General features: G+C 52.2%; 1 protein-coding gene across 3 annotated transcripts in view; it reads right to left on the bottom strand.

Annotated features, from left to right (window-relative positions):
* Positions 1-2,827: 2,827 nt before the first annotated feature.
* Positions 2,828-10,308, bottom strand: part of LOC133351399 (discoidin, CUB and LCCL domain-containing protein 2-like) — a 52,199-nt gene continuing 44,718 nt past the window's right edge. For all 3 annotated transcript variants that reach the window (XM_061566569.1, XM_061566578.1, XM_061566587.1), the window contains 3 exons: positions 10,254-10,303; positions 7,692-7,838; positions 2,828-7,293 (listed from right to left, as the gene is read on the bottom strand). In XM_061566569.1, coding sequence (XP_061422553.1) covers positions 6,701-7,293; positions 7,692-7,838; positions 10,254-10,303 — 790 coding nt within the window. In that variant the 3' untranslated portion in view covers positions 2,828-6,700. The remainder of the gene's footprint in view (positions 7,294-7,691; positions 7,839-10,253; positions 10,304-10,308) is intronic.

Below are 10,308 nucleotides of genomic sequence, written 5' to 3'. Positions count from 1 at the left end.
ACCAATGGTGAGTGAGTTTGAGAGTTGGTGAGTGAGTGTGTGAGTTGGTGAGTGAGTTGGTGAGTGTGTGAGTTGATGGGTACACCGGTGGTGAGTGAGTTGGTGAGTGAGTGAGTTGGTGTGTGAGTTGGTGAGTGTGTGAGTTGGTGAGTGAGTTGGTGAGTGAGTTGATGGGTACACCGGTGGTGAGTTAGTTGGTGAGTGTGTGAGTTGGTGAGTGAGTTGATGAGTGAGTGAGTTGGTGAGTGAATTGGTGAGTGAGTTGATGGGTACACCGGTGGTGAGTGAGGTTGTGAGTGAGTGAGTTGGTGAGTGAGTTGGTGAGTGAGTTGGTGAGTGAGTGAGTTGATGGGTACACCGGTGGTGAGTGAGTTTGTGAGTGAGTTGGTGAGTGAGTGAGTTGGGGAGTGAGTTGATGGGTACACCGGTGGTGAGTGAGTTGGTGAGTGAGTGGGTGAGTGAGTTGGTGAGTGAGTGAGTTGGTGAGTGAGTTGATGAGTGAGTTGGTGAGTGAGTGAGTTGGTGAGTGAGTTGGTGAGTGACTTGATGGCTACACCGGTGTCTTCGAGGAGCAATGCCAAAGCCAGTAGGAGCTTGCGATATGCGGGTTTCAAATTGGGCGTTTATTTCGTTTACGCAACCCATGGCACCTCCTGCCAGCGAGCCTTCGACACTTCACGTGGCCACAAAGTGCACCTAGCCTGGCACAACTTGCCGTGGCGACGTCACCCCTCCCACTGAGAGGGGCTTTAAATTGGCACGTGCGACGTTCCACCATTCGGCAGCCTTCGGGATCAGGGTCAAGTAGCGCCACCTCGTGGCGAGCGTTGTGCAATTGCGCGGCGTAACGGTACGACCCCAGTGTGGTTCTTAACGAAACATTTTACTGGTAGGAACCACCTGGTTCCACTAGCCCACAGGGGATTTTTGTGTCCGTCCGTGCGTCGTGCATCCAAAAATGGGAGGGGTCGGGCTGGGTGGAGAGAGGCTGGGTGGGGGGGGAGGCTGGATGGGGAGGGGCTGGTCACCCCGTGGTGCCCTTATAAAACTCAACGTTTAACCTACTCACGCCGGCTTGTGCCCGCCCTCACAGTCGGGCATATTTGCGGAATACACCACGCCGCCGTTGACCCTGGCCATTAACCGAGCAACCCAACGTTCCTACCAGCTCCCTCCGCAGGAATGTGTTTAGTTTAAAATGTGACCAGCTAAGGCCCCCCCACCCCCACTGAGCTATACAGCTGTTTTTCAGAAGCAGAACTGGTCACAAATGGATAGCTCAACAAAGTTGCTTATCGTGTGGAAATGTATAGCAGCCAAATGCTGTTAACGCGTGTTTCTAAACGTGGTGGGAAACCCCGTAGGACCCCGAGAAAAATTCCACGCGACCATGGGGAGAGCAAACTTCAAACATTACAGTCAGGGTCGGGATCGAATCCACGACCTCCTGTATACCAGGCGAGGTAGTTAACATCTCCTAGCTACCGTGGCGCCCTGAACCCTCCTGGCACCGCGTTCCCCGCCCTATTGAAGGCCTCCCCATAATAACCCCCACGTCACCAGTGTATATAATACACTGCCTTGTTTTACACTAATAAAGAGTAGCAATTGTCACAATCATAAGCTCGTGTCCCGACACCTTCTGGGACCAAGCAACGGCTCCAGTCGGATAGAGTCGGGAGGCAGCAGAGCCGCTGGGTTGAGAATTGTAGGCGACGCGGTCGTTGTCACGTGTCTAATGCCGAATATGATTCGTATGTATGTTGAACTTCTTTCACGCCGTACGTAGTCAACCGTGTTAATCGGAGGTGTTCATAGGCAAGGGACCTTTCCGGGTGGCTTGATGGATTAAGGATGAACGACTGATCAGCAGAGTCAGGATACTTTGATATATTTTTTTGTTATTCGGAAGAGACAAATACGGGAGGGAGGCTTTATTGTTGTGTGGGGCAGTGCGGGTTGAAGGCGGGAAGAATTCCAGGACCTGTTAATAAATTTGTCATCATCAGCTACGATTCATCAACTGCTGGACGAAGACCTCCCCAAGCCGCCAACGCCTCTCACGGTGCGAGAATGTAACCCTGATCGTGAACCAAACTCGCGCTAACATCACTCGCCCATTGACGTTGGTCGTGGCGGGGAATTTGACGGGATGGAGAAGCGAGCTCCAGCCAAGGGTCCTCCCTCCCTGCCGCGCCCCTGCCGCTGGTCAGAAGAAATGAAGACGAGACGTGCATGTGTAGTGACATAAGAGGGGAGGGGTTGCTGGGGGCTCTGGGACCCTAGGCAACCCAGACGCTTAAGCCCCTTGGCGCCGGGCTCTGGGACCCTAGGCAACCCAGACGCTTAAGCCCCTTGGCGCCAGGCGCTGGGACCCTAGGCACCCCAGCCAGTTAAGCCTCTTGGCGCCACCAACGGGGGGGGGGGGGGGGCTGTGTGTGCTCTGTGAGATATTTGGGGGCGCACACAACCCCACCCCTCGTTGGGGACGAGGCATAAAAGGGCAGCTCCCTGGACGATCGAGGCCAGTTGTAGCTCAAGATCCAAGACCCAAGACCAGCCATGTGAGGACCCTGGGACGTTGTGAGGGCCAGTGGTGGGACTCTGGAACTCCCGGCTCTACGTCCTTGTGAGGGCGAGTTCCAGAGCGTAGCCAGAGTAGTGTATCTAGGCTGTGTACCTAGGCTGTGTACCTAGGCTGTAACAGAGTATCAGGACTGTTGGAGGACTGTTGGATTGTAATAAAGAAGTTACCTCTACAAGTGTCTCCGGAACCCATTACACATGCACGCCGTTGCGACACTCCACACAGGACGACCACCGAGCGTTATGTTATATATATAAACTATCACATAGTTGTCTCTTTATTTCGTTTTGTACATACAAAAAACATACAATCGCAACATTTGTTAAAATAACATCCTCGTTTATATAAAAGCACGTTAATGCTAATAAAAGCTGCCTTGGCTTTTTGAAAAGCAGGCCGGGTGAACACTCCGCTATTCTTTAAGACAAACAGAATAAATGCCGCTCTCCTCCCCATATTTTGCCTCTCCGCGTAAAACAACCCATCGGCCGCAGGGCCATCTGGGAACGCATTCCATCAGGAGCACTGGTTCAGTGAAAGCAAAACCTGTGGCACACGTTTCGAACATTCGATTTATTTCATCAGCAAATCAGGCTTGCTGTAACCCAAGGCTCCCCTGAACTGCCAGACGTCCCTGAACTGCCAGGCTTAATGGATTAACGATGACCGGACTCCCATCAGCAGAGTCAGGATAAATTTTGATTTAAAGCTTTCGTGATGATGATGATGATTGTTTGTGTTGCAGTCGAAACGTCGTGAGAATTTTTATTGTTTTATATTGATATTATTTTATTATTTCCCTTCTACGTGACTTTACCGAAAGAACCAAGAATAAGAGTCAGGATAGTTTGACATAATTTTTTTAATATAAAAATATAGGTTGCGGACACGATTCCTTGCTAACGGTTTCTCATTGGCGTTTGAACATCTTAACATCTGTTTTATTGGCAGGAGTAAAACCTATTCTTATTTTTTTTCATGCCACATTTTTTTATGGAAGAGAGATACGGGAAGGAGGCGTTATTTATTGTGCTATTAAGATTCCCCGCAAAGTACGCGAAATAACCGTTTCTTTAAAGAGTCCAGCCGCACGTGGATCAGCCACTGCTAAAGTGAGAACCCAAAGCAGGCGTTCTGTCCCGCAAGCGGCCACACACGCATGTCACAGTTGAATCGCGGTACTATAACCGTATCACATCGCTCTAGGTAGTGGTAGTCAGGGCTGGGTGGACGTTATGTCAATGACACAATAACCCAGCCCCCCCATTCCCCCCCCCTTCCCCGCTCCCGCCCCCCCGGGTACACAAAATGGTCTTAAAATTTGTCTTAAGTGCAGGCAGGCAGCGACTGTCACAGTAAGATTTGAAGATAAATGGGTCAAAGGTCAAAATAAATTCCGGGCGTCTTCGTGAGATGGCAGTGGTTGCTAGGGATTGCGTCATGACTCCCCCCCCCCCCCCACTGCCCCAGCCAATCGACTGCCAGAACGACAACCCCCATGCAACATGGCCACCATGAAAGTTACCCATGCAATATGGCTGGCATCACAACATTGTGCACTTCAACCGAAGTGGCAGAGGTAAGAATATATAGCCCCGGCCACTTCTTTATGACCCTTGGACTACACCCATTTCAAACCTTTTAAAACAGTCTGCCTCAGCAGCAGACCATGCTTTCCCACCCGATGACGGACGCTTGTGTTGCGCCCGAAACGTCCTGATTCATCATATTTTATACCTACGTGACTTCACCGAAAGAACCAAAGAGTAAGTATATTTATGTTAATGATTATATAAAATAGTAATGTTCATAGCATTTCACCACTATCTTGTGTAATTCATTATCAGGTGATTTATTTTGACTTTGTCACTCGACTTACGAGTGAGCGGTCCTGCCAACCACCTAAGATCTATCTGAACATTATGACGTTTAATTGCCTTAAGACGCGTTGTCGATAAGGGAGTTATCTTTAAACCGGACTGTCGTTCTGTACTCGACCTCAAGATCACAGAGCATTTTAGCAGTGGTATCGTGATTTTTTTTTTAAACATCGCATAAACTGACAACAGTAACACATTGTCGGCAGGCCTCTTGCTCTTGAAAACCTGTGTGACACACGGCCCACGCCAAAGCAGATTCTAAGAGCTTCGCTGGAACTCCTTAATAATCCTCGTAAAGCACAGGAAAAAACCACGTTTCGACATTTACCACGGTGGAACTACCGCGGAGTAGCGGTTCGCAGCAGCACACTCGGCCTGCAATCCAGAGGGCGCCGGTTCGATTCCATTTCCTGGCACGGAAGTCGAAGCAACGATGCAAGTTTCTTGAACCCGCCCCGCCCCCCCGTCCACTCAGCAGCAGCAGTATAAATGGGTTCAGCCGTAGTTAGTCAATCGGCAGGTACGCCCACCTCTTCCAACACAGCGAGTCAACGTGGAAGAGTAGGCCATAATAACCTCCAGAGTTCGAACACGTGGAGGCCCGTCCATCAGCAGTGGTCCGAGCAGCCAATTGCAGGGCGGCACCTTTACCGTTTGTTGATTTACTGCACACCTTCACGAGGTCACCTGTTCAAAGGTCACCTGTTCAAAGGTCACCTGTTCAAAGGTCACCTGTTCAAAGGTGAAAGCGATTTATTGTTTGCGGTTATTAATTATTGGATAACGCCAAGATGCACGTTAAAGTGCCGCCCGCCAAAAAACAATATTTTAAACTCCTATTTTTCGCGCTGGTTAAGGAAATTGGTTACCAACTCCTGTCCTACAGCGATCGTCAGGATGGCGATTTAACCTTTAAGGACACCGAAGCGATAATAACTGTTTAGTTACTGATTTTCACAGGCTCCTGAAGAGGTTCATGTTACGAACTAAATATATATTACGGGAGGAATGGCACGCCAATGGAAAATAAGTCTGAAGAGAGTGGATGTTTCAAAGCAAGGTCCTATCAATTTGTCCACAAAGGCTTGTTTAGTGTCTTGGAAAAACTTGATAAATGGAGATATTGGCAAAAGAACTCCCTCTAAGCTATGGAGGGGGCGGATCATATTTGAACGAGATCCGAGCCTATTAAAAGGCATTTGTTGAAGAATTTGAAAACAAATTCTGAAAAAACGTCACGCAAATTAACCTTTTGGTCGGGGATTGCCATTCCTCCTCCTTGATTAATGTTTCCCCAACTGCAACAAATGAAAAAAAAAATCTTTCAAAAAATATATTTATCTTACGAACAAACAAAAAAACTCCCGAAGGGAAGCAGTTATGAAATTGCACTCACAACGCAAGTAGTCCTACGGAGAAACAACCTCCCTGCCATGGACCCAACCATTGTGCCAATAGTGGTACGCCAACAGCAGTCTTCCTCATTTCCAACTTCTTTCGCACGCGCAAGTTCGCCAACCGTACTAAATCGGAGGTGCGGGTCACTCCCTGTTAAAAAATGGGGCATGCAACGATTCGGTCCCGCGGGACATTGTCTGACGTTTTTGCTCCACATACCGGGAGCTTCTTCAGGAACTGGAGTGAGACAGAGTACCGAAGAACGGGCGAGAGGTACGACATGGAAACACAAAATCGGAGTGCGATTCTCGGTCTCATTTTCACCGTATCGTTTCTCGTTAACTCCGTCCCAATTGTAGAGTTTCGTTTGCTCCTTTCAATTAACATACAGTGTTCATCTCAAGACATGTGTTCATCCACTGCTGGATGAAGGCCTTCCCCCATGCTTTGGTGGCCATGGGAATTGTTTGACCAAATTTCATTAAGCTGGTCTGTTGCAGGTTGACATTTGGTGAAGGGGGGGGGGGTCCAGTTTAGATATAGCCACGGTCAGGAATTGAACTCGACTTGCCAGGCTCATAGCGGAGCGAGCTAATCACACGCACGATCCGACGCATTTAGCAAGGCCACGAGCATCGAATGGAAAAAAAAAATCGCGAATAATTTCACCGTCGCATGCCACGTACCGTCACCGGGAGCCACGCAACAGTCTCCACCCTCCCCCCACAACGAACAACAACTGAACGAATCTGCGCTCAACACAACTCAGTAGGGGGGGCACCCCCCCCCCCAGTGGTCACCACCACCGCTGCCGCCACCGCCACTTAGTGTGCCGTCAAACGTCAAACTGCCGGTCCGCTCTCGGGGCATCGTAGTCGCACGGCGGTGGCGGCGCCGCAGCAGTCGTCATCCCTGCCGGCGCCGGTAACGCCGGTGCGAGCGCCAGGGCCGCCCTGGGCGTGCGGTAACCCGAGTCCTCCTCCGGCTTGCTCAAGTCCACCGGAATCGGCGCCTTGTACCCCAGCCCCACCTCAACTGCCACAGCCGGCACACCACCGGGCCGCAGCTGCTGCAGCTGCGGCTTCTTAACTCCGAGTCCGCCGGGAGCCGCCTTGCGTTGGCCGGGCCGGTCGTAGCTGGCGCCGAGAGAGCTCGCGACGCTGCCGGTGATGGCGGGCGGAGCGAGGACGGCCGGGGAGGCGGCGGCCCTCTGGAGCACGATGGGCATGGCGTACTCGGGCCGCCCGCTCGGGATGGGCTCCGTGTACGTGTGCTGGCTCGGCGTCGTCGCCGCCGCCACCGCCGGCAACGGCGGTTGAGGCTGAGCCACGGCCGCGCGGTGGGGGTCGTCCCGCCAGGCCGACTCGTCCGGTTTGAAGGTGGAGCCCTTCCCCACCTGGCCTGGAGTCATGAGCGGTACGGCGTAGTCTGGGAGGAGAGACGATGCGGGGTAGAGATGTGAAAATAGAGGGAGAATGACGATAAATATAATCAGAATTTCTGGAGGTTCACTTTACATATACAAAGACGCCCTTGTAAAGCCATTACATACTTTTGGGGCTTTCAAGCAAGCACCAATGAAGGCCGGCACGGCACACGACGGGGTGCGTGGCCAGCACCAAGCGCGGCTGCCCGCACCAGGTACTCATTTGAGCCGTCCTAGGGGAGGCCCAGGACCGGTTCAGATAATCGTCACTGGTGTTGGCCGTGAGCGGGAGTCGAACTCGGGTCGCCGGGTTCGTAGCAGCACAACGTACTAAATGCTGCACTCCTGCTCCCCGCACGCACGCACGCACACACACGCACGCACGCACACACCGACTCACCCGGGTGGCGAGCCCCCTCGATGTTGCTGAGCACGGCGCCGATGTCGTGCGACTGCCGCTTGTCCGGGTGGTAGCGGATGTTGATGAGCGAGTCGGCCGGCTCGGGGATGCGGCTCGGGAAGATCCTCTTGAGGCTCAGGCAGCAGCCTGCGTGGGTGGTCACGGCAACGAAGTCATCACGTGGTGTTGGGGGAGTCAGAGGTGGCGGTGGGGTGGGGGGAGTCATGCAGCATTTCCCGAGTGACGCTGCGCTGTCGAGACCCCCCTCCGACTACGTCTTGGGGCGGCGACGAGGCCCGGCCGTGGAGCGCTCGCCGCACGTTGGCAGAGATTCGCGGTTCGACTCCGACAAGGCGGACCCTGGTCGTTACGTAACAATACCCTGGTCGCTACGTAGCAATACCCTGGTCGCTACGTAGCAATACCCTGGTCGTTACGTAGCAATACCCTGGTCGCTACGTAGCAATACCCTGGTCGTTACGTAGCAATACCCTGGTCGCTACGTAGCAATACCCTGGTCGCTACGTAGCAATACCCTGGTCGTTACGTAGCAATACCCTGGTCGTTACGTAGCAATACCCTGGTCGTTACGTAACAATACCCTGGTCGTTACGTAGCAATACCCTGGTCGCTACGTAGCAATACCCTGGTCGCTACGTAGCAATACCCTGGTCGCTACGTAGCAATACCCTGGTCGTTACGTAGCAATACCCTGGTCGTTACGTAACAATACCCTAGTCGCTACATAACAATACCCTGGTCGCTACGTAACAATACCCGGGTCGCTACGTAACAATACCCTGGTCACTACGTAACAATACCCTGGTCGTTATGTAACAATACCCAGGTCGTAACGTAACAATACCCTGGTCGCTACGTAACAATACCCTGGTCGTTATGTAACAATACCCTGGTCGCTACGTAACAATTCCCTGGTCGCTACGTAACAATACCCTGGTCGCTACGTAACAATACCCTGGTCGTTATGTAACAATACCCTGGTCGCTACGTAACAATACCCTGGTCACTACGTAACAATACCCTGGTCGTAACGTAACGATACCCTGGTCGCTACGTAGCAATACCCAGCTCGTTATGTAACAATACCCAGGTCGTAACGTAACATTACCCTGGTCGTTACGTAGCAATACCCTGGTCGTTACGTAACAATACCCTGGTTGTTAGGTTGAGAGGTCATCAGGTCTCTCAGCTGGCCGTTGGCGTGCGGCGAGTCCGGATTTGTTCGCATTTGAAAAATGACCCAGAAATCTGCTCGATTAGGATTAGACAGAGTGGCAATCATTGCCCGCCCCCCCGCCCCCTCGTAAGGGCAGCATGACGCTCGCTTGCAAGTCAGCTGCCAGGTCTCCGTGCGCCACACAGGGATAGCTGCCACTGGGGGTGGCCCTTTAGAAAGTTTTGCATGAGAAGCAAGTCGCTTGATGTGTGTGGAATCGCTCGTAGATGCCCCTGGGGCATTTAGGAAGGCGCTCCATTAAAAACATCACGATTACAATAATCATCGTCGTCGTTGAGGATGTTATTATATTATCGCACACATCACATGTCACTCCCTTCATATATTTTCTCAAAAAGAACCTCTTAGGAGGAGCCTATTAAGATAGGCAACGAAAGAGTGAGCAACGGTTAAATCCCCGGTTCCAATGGACCCTGGAAGGCAGGGGTTTTGGAGACGAATTTCCTTACCAAGAGCCAAACAATCAATACCTTTAGCGGTGTCACAAATTGAAGTGTCCAGCATTTGCATCACGTGCTTAAGAACCTATTTCAAATCTGCCATTCATGAGAGGTCGGTTGCTGTTGATGTTTTGCGTTACGCCGTTCCAAACACTTTGAACCAAGAAGAGTGTTGGAAGACACCGCTGCACTACGACCGTTACGTGTTTAGACCAAACGTGAACTCCGACCCCAAGCCTTATGTGCCCAGATCACTTTACAGTCGAGCGAGTTTGGAGTTGGGGGGGGTGTCGCACCTTTTGTTAATCTCCCTGCAGAAGATGCGGAGAGTCTGTGGGGAAAACTCACGCACTGGGTCCGTGCAAAAACGAATCGGCATGCAAAAGCCCGCTCGCACTAAACCTATCAAGTTCCTTGTGTGTGTGTACGCATTGTTTCCTCCACGTTTACATGCGCAAACACAGAAGTTACACACGCACGCATAACAACACGCGCCCGTGCGTCATGCAAAATGTATTTCAAAATGTATTACGCGCTGTAATTGCAGACTGCGCGTGTACACGTAGCAGCCCTGGTGTCAATCCACCGCTGGAGGGGACACCTCCCCCCAGCACCCCCCCCCTCCCCTCACCACCGACGCCGCCAGCCTTCGTCAACGCAGCAGGCGGCGTAGACGTGGGAGAGTAGAAGTAGTCAACGCATTCCTACCCTCCGCCAGGTCCCACAGCCGCCACACGGCAGACGCGCAGCGCTCCCAAGATCCGACCCAAGGTTAAAAATCACACGGCATAGAAGCGCAGTGCCACATTGGAATTTTTCCCGCGCAGACGCACGTGCTGCTGCCCCGCGACGCGCGACGCTCACCCGCTCTGCGCCCAAGTTGCGTGCTCGCAGCTCCCTCCGCCGCCTTGCGTCTGCG

This window comes from Lethenteron reissneri, chromosome 5, assembly GCF_015708825.2.
Source record: "Lethenteron reissneri isolate LAM-NWPU_2019-01 chromosome 5, ASM1570882v1, whole genome shotgun sequence".
Lineage (NCBI taxonomy): Eukaryota > Metazoa > Chordata > Hyperoartia > Petromyzontiformes > Petromyzontidae > Lethenteron > Lethenteron reissneri.
Note: the sequence above shows the minus strand (reverse complement) of the source record. Positions and strands in the feature narration are given on the sequence as shown.